This window comes from Bufo gargarizans, chromosome 9 (genome assembly GCF_014858855.1).
Source record: "Bufo gargarizans isolate SCDJY-AF-19 chromosome 9, ASM1485885v1, whole genome shotgun sequence".
In the NCBI taxonomy this organism is placed as follows: Eukaryota; Metazoa; Chordata; class Amphibia; order Anura; family Bufonidae; genus Bufo; species Bufo gargarizans.
Window position 1 is genome coordinate 60,357,685 of NC_058088.1, and position 15,819 is coordinate 60,373,503.

The 15,819-nt window shown below is 48.9% G+C and overlaps 1 protein-coding gene across 1 annotated transcript in view; it reads right to left on the reverse strand.

The window, feature by feature from the left end:
- Positions 1-1,272: 1,272 nt before the first annotated feature.
- LOC122946238 (cytochrome P450 2F2-like) overlaps positions 1,273-15,819 on the reverse strand; it is a 99,195-nt gene continuing 84,648 nt past the window's right edge. The window contains exon 10 of the mRNA XM_044305701.1: positions 1,273-2,173. Coding sequence (XP_044161636.1) covers positions 1,977-2,173 — 197 coding nt within the window. The 3' untranslated portion in view covers positions 1,273-1,976. The remainder of the gene's footprint in view (positions 2,174-15,819) is intronic.

Below are 15,819 nucleotides of genomic sequence, written 5' to 3' on the forward strand. Positions count from 1 at the left end.
CAATGACAACATGTACAATAACAGCATAAACAGTGGATGTCATCTCTTTGCAGGTGGGGTGAGCAGAGAGAGTCCCATAGCCACCAGGTACCTGCTGTTTTACGTCTGCGATTGGTGATAATGCCGATTGTAGACATTTAACCCCTCAGATGTCCACAGCATCTGAGGCAGCTCTCCCAGCAGGGGCGTAACTAACATAGCGACAGACCATGTGACTGCTATGGGGCCCAGGACAAGACGGGGCACAGTGTTAGTTGGGGTTATCTCCTCTTCTACTGGAGGTGAAAACTCGGTCAGGACTCTACCCTCTAAATGAACAACTTTTAACAAATGAAGCAGTGGAAAAATGGCCCAAGGGTCATTGAAAACAGTTTAGGCAGAAACTCTTCTAACCTGTGTGGGGGCCTGGTTTGATTCTTGCTATGGGGCCCTTACTTCTCTATGTACGCCACTGTTTCCCAGGGAGTGTTACTGTGTGAAATAGTAGGCACCCGGGACTAATGTCTGACATTGGAGATAATGTAAATTGCAGACATTTGACCCATCAGATGCTCACAGCATCTGAGGCAGCTTTCCCAGGGAGTGCTCACTCCTGAGGCCAGAACGGCTTCCCCATGCTGAGATCAGAGAAGCCTTTCATTGCCTGCAATAGCCTGGGTCTCTCTGAAGAAAGTAAACAGCAAACTAAACTATAGAAACCAGTGCCAGGCAGCTGCTGCCAAGGCCAATAAGATAATGGTTTACATCGAAAGAGGAATAGATGCCCGTGATGAGAACACAGTCCTGCTACTTTACAAATCACTAGTCAGACTACACGTGGAATAATGTGTGTAGTTTGGGGCTCAGGTGGACAACGCAGACATAGCAGAGCTGGAGAGGGTTCAGAGGAGGGCAACTAAAGTAATAATTGGAATGGGTGAACTACAGTACCCAGGAAGATTATCAAATTTAGGGTTATTCACTTAATAAGAAAAGATGACTAAGGGAGAAGTTCTAACTATTTATAAATATTAAGGGTCAGTACAGAGATCTATCCCATCATCTATTCATCCCCAGGACTGTGACTGTGACGAGGGGACATCCTCTGCGTCTGGAGGAAAGAAGGTTTGTACACAAACATAGAAGAGGATTCTTTACGGTAAGAGCAGTGAGACTATGGAACTCTCTGCCTGAGGAGGTGGTGATGGTGAGTGCAATAAAGGAATTCAAGAGGGGCCTGGATGTATTTCTGGAGTGTAATAATTTTACAGGCTATAGTTACTAGAGAGGGGTCGTTGATCCAGGGAGTTATTCTGATTGCCTGATTGAATCAGAATTGATTGGCTGAACTGGATGGACAGTAACTGCCCAGGCCACTCTGCCTTCTCCGTGCATAACTCCTCCCTAACCCATCATCTGGCCCGCCCTGTAATCCCTGTAGATGCCGTTCTTGAGCAGTTAACCACCGGGCCTGGGCATGTGCACTGTTCTGACCACTGTGGGAATCAGCCTGGCTCCCAGCAGTGCGCATGTGCCAGCTAACGGCATTCCGCTAGGGATAGCTGGCGCTGGGCCCAGCTGCGAACTGCACACAAGCGGGATCTCTGCCACTCAACAGCATGACGTAGAGATTACAGGGCGGGCCAGACGAGGGGTTAGGGAGAAGTTATGCACGGAGAAGGCAGAGCGGCCTGGGCACTTACTGGCCGAACGCTACCCCTGGGCACTTGCGAGCCCTCATTTGCATATCAATAAAACCACATTTTTGCTGTTTATGAACAATGGAAGAAAATAAAAAAGGTACCATTTACATCAAGTTTATTTGTGCTATAGCACTATGTAAGCAGCGCACAAGATGACATTTTGGTGACAGACTGCTTTTAAGTGAGAATTTGAATATTTTGACTCTTCCCTGTCACCAAGTTGATTCCTGCACTCATGAACGTCTTCCAAATCACATGATCGCACATATCCGTACTAATTATGACATTATTATATTACGCTTGAGAACCTGTACGGGGTATGAATATTATCTCAAAGCTGGGAGGGATATTTCCAAGTCCAATTGCAACTGGAGCAACTGAGATCTCTTCAGGTGGCAAGGGTGACTTGAAGGTGAAGTTCTGCAATAGTGTTGTGATATAAATGAAGAGCTCCATGAGTGCCAAGTTCTTGCCCGGGCAAATTCTCTTACCTAAAAAGACATGTTAGTGAATACATAAAGGAGTATTTTCAATAGGTGATATATATGCTGTATATATTGTGACACCAATGCAGGATTGTGGTGGAAGGGTGAGAGACTTCCTCCTGCTACTTCACATAGGAGAGGAATCTTGGGGAAATATACCTCCCTTTCACCACCAATTCTGCATTGGTGTCACAATATGTATATATGATCTTATACAGTGCATTTGGAAAGTTTTCAGACACTCGCTTTTTTCACATTTTATGTTGGGGTCTTGTGCTAAAATAACAACTAAATCAAGTTTTCCTCCCATCAATCTGAATTCAATACCCCATTATAACAACGTGAAAACAGAGCAGAATGTTTGACATCTCATTTATTGAAAATGAAAAACTTAAATATTGCATTGACACAAGTATTCAGACCCTTTACTCAGGACTTAGTTGAAGCCCTTTTGGCAGCGATTACAGCATCCAGTCTTCTTGGGTATGATGCCACAAGATTTGCACACCTGAATTTGGGGATTTTATGCCATTTTTCTCTGCAGATACTCTTAAGTAGGGATGAGCGAACTCGAACTGTATAGTTCGGGTTCGTACCGAATTTTGGGGTGTCCGTGACACGGACCCGAACCCGGACATTTTCGTAAAAGTCCGGGTTCGGGTTCGGTGTTCGTCGCTTTCTTGGCGCTTTTTGAAAGGCTGCAAAGCAGCCAATCAACAAGCGTCATACTACTTGCCCCAAGAGGCCGTCACAGCCATGCCTACTATTGGCATGGCTGTGATTGGCCAGAGCACCATGTGACCCAGCCTCTATTTAAGCTGGAGTCACATAGCGCCGCCCGTCACTCTGCTCTGATTAGCGTAGGGAGAGGTTGCGGCTGCGACAGTAGGGCGAGATTAGGCAGATTAACTCCTCCAAAGGACTTGATTATTGATCGATCTGCAGCTGTGGATCATTGAGCTGCTGATCCTCAATTGCTCACTGTTTTTAGGCTGCCCAGACCGTTTGTCAGTCACATTTTTCTGGGGTGATCGGCGGCCATTTTGTGTCTTGTGGTGCGCCAGCACAAGCTGCGACCAAGTGCATTTAACCCTCAATGGTGTGGTTGTTTTTTGGCTAAAGCCTACATCAGGGTGAAGCTGTCACACCAAGTGCATTTAACCAGCAATAGTCTGTTTATTTTTTGGCCATATACTACATCAGGGGCAAGCTGCGCCCGTCACCAAGTGCATTTAACCCTCAGTAGTGTGGTTGGTCAAGCTGTGACACCAAGTGCATTTAACCAGCAATAGTCTGTTCATTTTTTGGCCATATACTACATCAGGGGCAAGCTGCGCCCGTCACCAAGTGCATTTAACCCTCAGTAGTGTGGTTGGTCAAGCTGTCACACCAAGTGCATTTAACCAGCAATAGTCTGTTCATTTTTTGGCCATATACTACATCAGGGGCAAGCTGCGTCTGTCACCAAGTGCATTTAACCCTCAATGGTGTGGTTGTTTTTTGGCTAAAGCCTACATCAGGGTGAAGCTGTCACACCAAGTGCATTTAACCAGCAATAGTCTGTTCATTTTTTGGCCATATACTAAATCAGGGGCAAGCTGCGCCCGTCACCAAGTGCATTTAACCAGCAATAGTCTGTTCATTTTTTGGCCATATACTACATCAGGGGCAAGCTGCGCCCGTCACCAAGTGCATTTAACCCTCAGTAGTGTGGTTGGTCAAGCTGTCACACCAAGTGCATTTAACCAGCAATAGTCTGTTCATTTTTTGGCCATATACTACATCAGGGGCAAGCTGCGCCTGTCACCAAGTGCATTTAACCCTCAATGGTGTGGTTGTTTTTTGGCTAAAGCCTACATCAGGGTGAAGCTGTCACACCAAGTGCATTTAACCAGCAATAGTCTGTTCATTTTTTGGCCATATACTACATCAGGGGCAAGCTGCGCCCGTCACCAAGTGCATTTAACCCTCAGTAGTGTGGTTGGTCAAGCTGTCACACCAAGTGCATTTAACCAGCAATAGTCTGTTCATTTTTTGGCCATATACTAAATCAGGGGCAAGCTGCGCCCGTCACCAAGTGCATTTAACCCTCAGTAGTGTGGTTGGTCAAGCTATCACACCAAGTGCATTTAACCAGCAATAGTCTGTTCATTTTTTGGCCATATACTAAATCAGGGGCAAGCTGCGCCCGTCACCAAGTGCATTTAACCAGCAATAGTCTGTTCATTTTTTGGCCATATACTACATCAGGGGCAAGCTGCGCCCGTCACCAAGTGCATTTAACCCTCAGTAGTGTGGTTGGTCAAGCTATCACACCAAGTGCATTTAACCAGCAATAGTCTGTTCATTTTTTGGCCATATACTACATCAGGGGCAAGCTGCGCCCGTCACCAAGTGCATTTAACCAGCAATAGTCTGTTCATTTTTTGGCCATATACTACATCAGGGGCAAGCTGCGCCCGTCACCAAGTGCATTTAACCCTCAGTAGTGTGGTTGGTCAAGCTGTGACACCAAGTGCATTTAACCAGCAATAGTCTGTTCATTTTTTGGCCATATACTACATCAGGGGCAAGCTGCGCCCGTCACCAAGTGCATTTAACCCTCAATAGTGTGGTTATTTTTTGGCCATATCCCAGTCTAATTCTGTCACCAAATCCATACCGGTCACCCAGCGCCTAAATACTAGGCCTCAAATTTATATCCCGCTAAATCTCTCGTTACCGCTGTCCTGTTGTGGCTGGGAAAGTTATTTAGTGTCCGTCAAAGCACATTTTTTGTTCTGGGTTGAAATACAATTCCCAATTTAGCAATTTCATAATTTAGTGGTTTCTGCTATATCAGAGCTATTTGAAATCTATCCCTAAAAGGGTATATAATATTCAAGGTGCACATAGGGTCATTCAGAATAACTTCACACACACGCTACTGTGCATTTCCAAGTCCAATTCTGTTAGTAAATCCATACCGGTCAGCCAGCGCCTAAATACTTGGCCTCAAATTTATATCCCGCTAAATCTCTCGTTACCGCTGTCCTGTTGTGGCTAAGAAAGTTATTTAGTGTCCGTCAAAGCACATTTTTTGTTCTGGGTTGAAATACAATTCCCAATTTAGCAATTTCATAATTTAGTGGTTCCTGTTATATCAGAGCTATTTGAAATCTATCCCTAAAAGGGTATATAATATTCAAGGTGCACATAGGGTCATTCAGAATAACTTCACACACACGCTACTGTGCATTTCCAAGTCTAATTCTGTCACTAAATCCATACCGGTCACCCAGCGCCTAAATACTAGGCCTCAAATTTATATCCCGCTAAATCTCTCGTTACCGCTGTCCTGTTGTGGCTGGGAAAGTTATTTAGTGTCCGTCAAAGCACATTTTTTGTTCTGGGTTGAAATACAATTCCCAATTTAGCAATTTCATAATGTAGTGGTTTCTGCTATATCAGAGCTATTTGAAATCTATCCCTAAAAGGGTATATAATATTCAAGGTGCACATAGGGTCATTCAGAATAACTTCACACACACGCTACTGTGCATTTCCAAGTCCAATTCTGTTAGTAAATCCATACCGGTCACCCAGCGCCTAAATACTAGGCCTCAAATTTATATCCAGCTGAATTTGAATACAATACATTGGGCCAAATAATATTTTTGTTGTTGTGGTGAACCATAACAATGAGGAAAACATCTAGTAAGGGACACGGACGTGGACATGGTCGTGGTGATGTTAGTGGACCCTCTGGTGCTGGGAGAGGACGTGGCCGTTCTGCCACATCCACACGTCCTAGTGTACCAACTACCTCAGGTCCCAGTAGCCGCCAGAATTTACAGCGATATATGGTGGGGCCCAATGCCGTTCTAAGGATGGTAAGGCCTGAGCAGGTACAGGCATTAGTCAATTGGGTGGCCGACAGTGGATCCAGCACGTTCACATTATCTCCCACCCAGTCTTCTGCAGAAAGCGCACAGATGGCGCCTGAAAACCAACCCCATCAGTCTGTCACATCACCCCCATGCATACCAGGGAAACTGTCTCAGCCTCAAGTTATGCAGCAGTCTCTTATGCTGTTTGAAGACTCCGCTGGCAGGGTTTCCCAAGGGCATCCACCTAGCCCTTCCCCAGCGGTGAAAGACATAGAATGCACTGACGCACAACCACTTATGTTTCCTGATGATGAGGACATGGGAATACCACCTCAGCATGTCTCTGATGATGACGAAACACAGGTGCCAACTGCTGCGTCTTTCTGCAGTGTGCAGACTGAACAGGAGGTCAGGGATCAAGACTGGGTGGAAGACGATGCAGGGGACGATGAGGTCCTAGACCCCACATGGAATGAAGGTCGTGCCACTGACTTTCACAGTTCGGAGGAAGAGGCAGTGGTGAGACCGAGCCAACAGCGTAGCAAAAGAGGGAGCAGTGGGCAAAAGCAGAACACCCGCCGCCAAGAGACTCCGCCTGCTACTGACCGCCGCCATCTGGGACCGAGCACCCCAAAGGCAGCTTCAAGGAGTTCCCTGGCATGGCACTTCTTCAAACAATGTGCTGACGACAAGACCCGAGTGGTTTGCACGCTGTGCCATCAGAGCCTGAAGCGAGGCATTAACGTTCTGAACCTGAGCACAACCTGCATGACCAGGCACCTGCATGCAAAGCATGAACTGCAGTGGAGTAAACACCTTAAAACCAAGGAAGTCACTCAGGCTCCCCCTGCTACCTCTTCTGCTGCTGCCGCCTCGGCCTCTTCTGCTGCTGCCGCCTCGGCCTCTTCCTCCGCCTCTGGAGGAACGTTGGCACCTGCCGCCCAGCAAACAGGGGATGTACCACCAACACCACCACCACCACCTCCGTCACCAAGCGTCTCAACCATGTCACACGGCAGCGTTCAGCTCTCCATCTCACAAACATTTGAGAGAAAGCGTAAATTTCCACCTAGCCACCCTCGATCCCTGGCCCTGAATGCCAGCATTTCTAAACTACTGGCCTATGAAATGCTGTCATTTAGGCTGGTGGACACAGACAGCTTCAAACAGCTCATGTCGCTTGCTGTCCCACAGTATGTTGTTCCCAGCCGCCACTACTTCTCCAAGAGAGCCGTGCCTTCCCTGCACAACCAAGTATCCGATAAAATCAAGTGTGCACTGCGCAACGCCATCTGTAGCAAGGTCCACCTAACCACAGATACGTGGACCAGTAAGCACGGCCAGGGACGCTATATCTCCCTAACTGCACACTGGGTAAATGTAGTGGCAGCTGGGCCCCAGGCGGAGAGCTGTTTGGCGCACGTCCTTCCGCCGCCAAGGATCGCAGGGCAACATTCTTTGCCTCCTGTTGCCACCTCCTCCTTCTCGGCTTCCTCCTCCTCTTCTTCCACCTGCTCATCCAGTCAGCCACACACCTTCACCACCAACTTCAGCACAGCCCGGGGTAAACGTCAGCAGGCCATTCTGAAACTCATATGTTTGGGGGACAGGCCCCACACCGCACAGGAGTTGTGGCGGGGTATAGAACAACAGACCGACGAGTGGTTGCTGCCGGTGAGCCTCAAGCCCGGCCTGGTGGTGTGTGATAATGGGCGAAATCTCGTTGCAGCTCTGAGACTAGCCAATTTGACGCACATCCCTTGCTTGGCGCATGTGCTGAATTTGGTGGTGCAGAAGTTCATACACAACTACCCCGACATGTCAGAGCTGCTGCATAAAGTGCGGGCCGTCTGTTCGCGCTTCCGGCGTTCACATCCTGCTGCTGCTCGCCTGTCTGCGCTACAGCGTAACTTCGGCCTTCCCGCTCACCGCCTCATATGCGACGTGCCCACCAGGTGGAACTCCACCTTGCACATGCTGGACAGACTGTGCGAGCAGAAGCAGGCCATAGTGGAGTTTCAGCTGCAGCACGCACGGGTCAGTCGCACTACAGAACAGCACCACTTCACCACCAATGACTGGGCCTCCATGCGAGACCTGTGTGCCCTGTTGCGCTGTTTCGAGTACTCCACCAACATGGCCAGTGGCGATGACGCCGTTATCAGCGTTACAATACCACTTCTATGTCTCCTTGAGAAAACACTTAGGGCGATGATGCAAGAGGAGGTGGCCCAGGAGGAGGAGGAAGAGGGGTCATTTTTAGCACTTTCAGGCCAGTCTCTTCGAAGTGACTCAGAGGGAGGTTTTTGGCAACAGCAGAGGCCAGGTACAAATGTGGCCAGCCAGGGCCCACTACTAGAGGACGAGGAGGACGAGGATGAGGAGGAGGTGGAGGAGGATGAGGATGAAGCATGGTCACAGCGGGGTGGCACCCAACGCAGCTCGGGTCCATCACTGGTGCGTGGCTGGGGGGAAAGGCAGGACGATGACGATACGCCTCCCACAGAGGACAGATTGTCCTTACCCCTGGGCAGCCTGGCACACATGAGCGACTACATGCTGCAGTGCCTGCGCAATGACAGCAGAGTTGCCCACATTTTAACCTGTGCGGACTACTGGGTTGCCACCCTGCTGGATCCACGCTACAAAGACAATGTGCCCACCTTACTTCCTGCACTGGAGCGTGATAGGAAGATGCGCGAGTACAAGCGCACGTTGGTAGACGCGCTACTGAGAGCATTCCCAAATGTCACAGGGGAACAAGTGGAAGCCCAAGGCCAAGGCAGAGGAGGAGCAAGAGGTCGCCAAGGCAGCTGTGTCAATGCCAGCTCCTTTGAGGGCAGGGTTAGCATGGCAGAGATGTGGAAAACTTTTGTCAACACGCCACAGCTAACTGCACCACCACCTGATACGCAACGTATTAGCAGGAGGCAACATTTCACTAACATGGTGGAACAGTACATGTGCACACCCCTCCACGTACTGACTGATGGTTCGGCCCCATTCAACTTCTGGGTCTCTAAATTGTCCACGTGGCCAGAGCTAGCCTTTTATGCCTTGGAGGTGCTGGCCTGCCCGGCGGCCAGCGTTTTGTCTGAACGTGTATTCAGCACGGCAGGGGGCGTCATTACAGACAAACGCAGCCGCCTGTCTACAGCCAATGTGGACAAGCTGACGTTCATAAAAATGAACCAGGCATGGATCCCACAGGATCTGTGCGTCCCTTGTCCAGATTAGACATTAACTACCTCCCCTTAACCATATATTATTGGACTCCAGGGCACTTCCTCATTCAATCCTATTTTTATTTTCATTTTACCATTATATTGCGAGGCTACCCAAAGTTGAATGAACCTCTCCTCTGTCTGGGTGCCGGGGCCTAAATATATGCCAATGGACTGTTCCAATGTTGGGTGACGTGAAGCCTGATTTTATTACATGACACGGAGGCTCCTATTGCTATCTCTTTCTTTACTAAAATCGTATAGCAGCAAAAAATGAACAAATCAATCAAAGTGGAAACCATGGCAACTGACTCCTCCCCACTGTGCCAGTATAACAGTCCTAGTCACTGTCGACTCCTCCTCTTTCTTTGCTGCTCTCCTCACAGATAAGTACAGTGGTCTTATTGTCTGTGGGCTGAGCGTTATTAGTATTAGTATTATTATTATTATTGGTATTATTATTTTTATTATTAGTATTAAGCATATGTCATATATATATTTATGCCTTGTAGTCCTCATTCTGGTGAGGTGTGTTTTCCCTCCCCACCCTTTTTCCTTTTGCCTTATTGCTCTTTCCCTTTTAGGCTTCATTTCCCACCTGTAGCGCTGCTGGGTTCGTCCCCACTCCCTGTGCGGCCATTTCGCCGCTCCATAACTCTCCCGTCACCCACCGCCACCTCTGCACCGCTCCGCTTCTGCTCCGGCTGGGCGGCCGAGATCTCGCGAGATTTCGGCCGCCATTTTACCTCAGACGTCTTTTTCGCGCGCATCCCGCCTCAGACGTCTTTTCGCGCGCATCCCGCTCTCTGCTCTGAATCGAGCGTGATCTCGCGGGATTTCGCGAGATTTGCGCCGATTCTCCTCAGAGGAGCTGCCGGAGCATTACAGTTCACCTCAGCATATCTGCTGCCTCTTAGAGATATTGAAATTAGAGCTTTTTGCTTAAATATTGAGCTATATTTTACTGCTTATAACCCTATTAATATCAGCCTATTATTATTAGCCCTCTGTTAATAAGCCACATTAGGCCCTATTAATATTAGACCGTTTTTGTTAAGCCACATTAGGCTCTATTGATAATACACGGTTTTGGATACAATGTCCAAAGTGAATATGGGTGGGTGTGAATCTAACCCTGAAATGGTAGAGGTGCCCTCGGATGCACAAGAACAAGCTGCCATGTCTGTAGAGGCACAAACTTCAGCTATTCAGCGTTCAGTGACTGCAGCTATCCAGGCTGCCATGGGGTCTATGTCCACGGCCATATCCACTTCAATTTCTGAAGCCCTTATGGCCGGCCCCTCCTCCTCCAAAACTTCTAGGTCCCATCCATCCGAGACCTTACTACCCGCCTCCAGAACCATTAAGACTGGTGGAACTGAAGCCACCCAAGATGGCGTGCCCCGTTCACGCAAAAGAGCCTATGCCCGCCAGGCAGAAAAGGCGAGGCTGTGGAAAAGCGCTAGAGCGCTACAAGATTATGTTTCGGGCTCTGAACCCGACTCAGATGAGGAGGCCCAGTATAATTCTATTGATTTTGAGGACTTGGAGGAGGACGATCTTTTGGATTCGGACCTTCCAGGTCCATCCTCCAGATCTATCACGCCACGGTCTGCTTCCACGGAGATTCCTATAGAATCTTCAGCCATTTTAGATCCTGAGGGTGAACCCCTATTTGATCCCGATACATTGCACCACCCAAGGTCTGCAGAGTGGCTCCCGTCCTCACATGTGGCAAAGTACCTAGAAGCCCGAGTGCGCCAGCCTCTTTCTAAGGAGGCGCGCAATAAAATGAAAGCGGAGTGCCCCAGACCCATAATTCAAAATAAAGTATGCGAGACACCTATCGTTGACCCGAAAATGTGTCAATTCCTCGCAAAATCGGGCTGGAACCCAAAGAAGGGTTTAGAGTCGGCATTAAAGTCCGTTCAGGACAAACTATTAGACCTTTTGGGCCCACTAACAAAAATTTTTGAAATGGCTGAGTCAGCCAAATCCCAGAATTCACTGGTGGATCCGGAGGAACTCCGGGGATGGGTTCAGCGGGCTGTGTGCATAACAGGCAACGTTAATACGTCGCTATCCATTGAGAGAAGGAAGGCGATTCTTTTCAAAATAGAACCAAAACTCTCCAATTTAGCTCTCACAGAGGCTGGTAAAGAGGCCCAGGGATTACTGTTTGGGGACTCCTTTATAAAGGACCTGTCCCGGTTCGTAGGAGCCTTCACTGCCCTTGACAAGGCCCAGACCTCGATGAAACGAGTATTCCAGAGTAGGGTCTCTCACAGGGCCGGCAGCTTCAGGGGCCGCCTGTCCGGCCGTCCTTCCTTCCAGACCCGTGGTTCGGGTCGAGGCTCCTTCCCCTATCGTCACTACACTCAAGAGTTCCGACAGCCACCCGCCTTCTTCCCCACCCGAGGATCAACTTGGCGTTCCCGTGGACCAAGGGGTTCATCTAACCGACGCCCTTTCGGTAAGTCGACTTCCAACATCTTCTTTGACCCCTTGGGTAGGGGGCAGACTCCGTATTTTTTCCCATGTCTGGTCAACCATCACGACCGACCCATGGGTTCTTTCTACTGTACGGGGATTCCACATAGAACTGATTTGCTCGCAGATCCTAATTCCCCCCCCACATCCTATAGTCCTCCCATCCTCAACGCGCAGGCTGTTACATCAGGAACTGACGGCGCTACGTCAGAAGGGTGCCATAGAGCGAGCTCCCGTATCCACGGAGGGAATCCTAAGCAGTATGTTCCTGGTGGCCAAAAAAGGAGGTCAAATGCGCCCAGTGATCAACCTTCGGGCCCTAAACGCTTTCGTGCGATATCGGCACTTCAAGATGGAGGGCATTCACCTTCTCAGGGACTTGCTACTCCATGGCGACTGGATGGTCAAACTAGACCTGAAAGATGCCTACCTGACAGTGCCGGTAGCCGAGTCGTCCAGGGATCTTCTTCGTTTTCTCTGGGGCTCAGAGATATGGAGATTCACATGTCTACCTTTCGGTCTTTCTTCGGCCCCCTGGTGTTTCACCAAACTTCTACGGCCGGTCATCTCCTGTCTCCGCAGTCAAGGGATTCGTCTGATTATTTATCTAGACGATATCCTCATCATGGCCCAGTGCCCTTCCGTCCTGCTTACACATCTGCAATGTTCCATGGACCTATTATCTCGACTGGGTTTTCTTCTCAACCTGGAGAAATCGATTTTGACTCCGGCTCAATCCATAGAGTTTCTAGGCTTCACCATCAATTCGTCCACGGAGACCCTCAGTCTCCCTCCTTCCAAAGTGCGAGCCATCCGCAAGGAGCTCCTTCATACACTCTCTCTTCCACAAGTCTCTCTACGCCATCTGGCCCGTATAATAGGCCTCCTCTCTTCGTCCATCCAAGCAGTGTTCCCAGCTCCTCTACATTACCGGGCCTTGCAGAGGCTCAAGATTGCCCACCTTCAATCGGGAGCATCCTACGCGGATTTGATCACCTTGGACGAAGACACCAGAGACGAGTTGTCTTGGTGGATCCACAACCTGGAAGTGTGGAATGGGAAGGCGATTTTTCGTCCCCGTCCGGACATCACGATAGACTCAGATGCCAGCCTTCTAGGCTGGGGAGCTTACAGCAACGGTGTGTCTACTGGAGGTCGTTGGTCAGTAGAGGAGTCGACCCTTCACATAAACGCCTTAGAACTATTGGCGGGCTCTTTTGCAGTTCGCAGTTTCGCGAGCAACCTGACCAAGGCTTGCATCAGATTACGGATGGACAACATCTCTGCAGTCAGGTATGTCAATGCCATGGGAGGCACACATTCTACAACCCTATCCCACCTAGCGCGGGATTTCTGGACTTTCTGCCTTACCAGGGAGATCACGGTGTCGGCAGAATATATACCGGGCCTACACAATACCCATGCGGACTGGAGCTCTCGTTTTCTGTCGGACTCCAGCGATTGGAGATTAGACACCACAGTCTTCTCATCCATTTCATCCCGTTGGGGTCCGTTCTATCTAGACCTTTTTGCGTCTCGCCTGAACTCCCAACTTCCACGATTTTACAGCTGGCGTCCGGATCCAGACGCAGAGGCGGTAGATGCTTTCCTTCAAGATTGGACAGGTCACATTTCCTACGCCTTCCCTCCGTTCGCTCTGATCCCACGGGTCTTAACCCTAACCCGTCTTCAGGGAGCGGATCTTGTTCTTATAGTCCCGTTTTGGACCACCCAGTCGTGGTTTCCCCAACTTCTGGAGTGCTTAATTCAGTGTCCCCTACTTCTTCCGATCTTCCCGGACCTCTTGTTAGATCCTTCGGGTCTCGGACATCCTCTTATCCTCGAAGGCTCCCTCCAACTTCTGGCGTGCAGAATTTCAGGGAACCCTGGAACATCGCTGGAATTTCGGACTCAGCTAGACGCCTATTGGACGAGGCATGGGCTCCGGGGACCAGACGGTCTTATCGGTCAGCCTGGAGATCGTGGTCTGATTGGTGCCTGGCTAGGCACCTGGATCCCGTTTCAGCCCCTGTAACAGACGTTCTTCAATTTCTTACTTCGCTTTTTGAGGACGGTAAAGCTTACCGTACCATCAACTTATACCGCTCGGCTATTTCCGCTTTTCACCACGGGTTTGGGGGCTGCCCGGCGGGTCAGCATCCCCTGATTTGCCGTCTTCTTAGAGGTGCCCGTCTTTCCCGTCCGCCCAGACCTCGTTTTTCCTCTACGTGGGATGTCTCTTCTGTTCTGTCCCTTTTTTCCTCCTGGCCTTCTAATACGGACCTTACCCTTCGCCAGCTTTCGGCTAAGCTGGTTTCCTTGTTTTGTTTGATCTCCTGCAAGAGGGTATCCGACGTCCGCGCTTTAGATTACGACGCTAGATCCTTCACTCCAAATGGGGTTGTATTCAACATCACACGACGCACCAAGACTAGTATCAGGTCCGTTTCTTATCCATGTTTTCCAGACTCCCCTGCCCTCTGCCCAGTGACCTGCCTTCGGGAATATGAGGTACGTACTCTCCCTTTTCGCTCACCTAATTGTCCTCAGCTTTTTCTATCATACCGTCGCCCTTTTGGACCGGTATCAACAATCACTCTAGCCCGCTGGGTGAAGTGGGTTATGTCCTTGGCAGGTGTGAATACGGAAATTTTCACCGCACATTCCTCTAGAGGGGCTTCAGCAACCTCAATGACTATGGCAGGCGCCCGTTTGGAGGACATTATGAAATTAGCGGATTGGTCACGAGTTTCTACCTTTCGTGAATTCTATTTCCGGCCTCCGGTTCATGTTTTTTCTTCTGTGGTAAGTCAGCTTTGAACTCGCAATAGGAGCCTCCGTGTCATGTAATAAAATTGCATGATTTTCCTATCTTATGACGTAAAGTCATGATTTTATTAAAGACACGGAGGCGAGTATTGCCCGCCCTATTTCCCCCCCTGAGGTTTTGGGATTTGAATAACTGTGGTTTTTTATATTATATCTACATCTGACAGTTACAGTACTATATGTATACTGCAATGCGTAACTGATGATTGTTACCTTCATTTAGAAGTTTTTCTACCTTTTGTCTCTTTTTCTTTTCATAGGATGAATTTACTGCTTTCCAGCTGCTGCTATCGTTTCAGTTCCCAGTTTCTATTCTTCGGTTAAAGAGTTGATTGATCTTCAGTTTCTATGGACTTTAATCATCAGGTTCAGTTTTTCCAGTGGACTATCACCATCAAAGAAAGAGGAGGAGTCGACAGTGACTAGGACTGTTATACTGGCACAGTGGGGAGGAGTCAGTTGCCATGGTTTCCACTTTGATTGATTTGTTCATTTTTTGCTGCTATACGATTTTAGTAAAGAAAGAGATAGCAATACTCGCCTCCGTGTCTTTAATAAAATCATGACTTTACGTCATAAGATAGGAAAATCATGCAATTCTCTGCTATGACATGCAGAATGATTCTCTGCTGACATGAAGCCAGATCCTCTGTTACGGGACCTCTCTCCTCTGCCTGGGTGCTGGGCCTAAATTTATGAAAATGGACTCTTACAGTGGTGGGTGACGTGAAGCCTGATTCTCTGCTATGTTATGAAGACTGATTCTCTGCTGACATGAAGCCAGATTGTCTGTTACGGGACCTCTCTCCTCTGCCTGGGTGCTGGGCCTAAATATATGCCAATGGACTGTTGCAGTGGTGGCCGACGTGAAGCCTCATTCTCTGCTATGACATGCAGACTAATTCTCTGCTGACATGAAGTCAGATCCTCTGTTACGGGACCTCTCTCCTCTGCCTGGGTGCTGGGCCTAAATTTATGACAATGGACTGTTGCAGTGGTGGGTGACGTGAAGCCTGATTCTCTGCTATGACATGCAGACTGATTCTCTACTGACATGAAGCCAGATTGTCTGTTACGGGACCTCTCTCCTCTGCCTGTGTGCTGGGCCTAAATATATGCCAATGGACTGTTGCAGTGGTGGCTGACGTGAAGCCTGATTCTCTGCTATGACATGCAGACTAATTCTCTGCTGACATGAAGCCAGATTGTCTGTTACGGGACCTCTCTCCTCTGCCTGTGT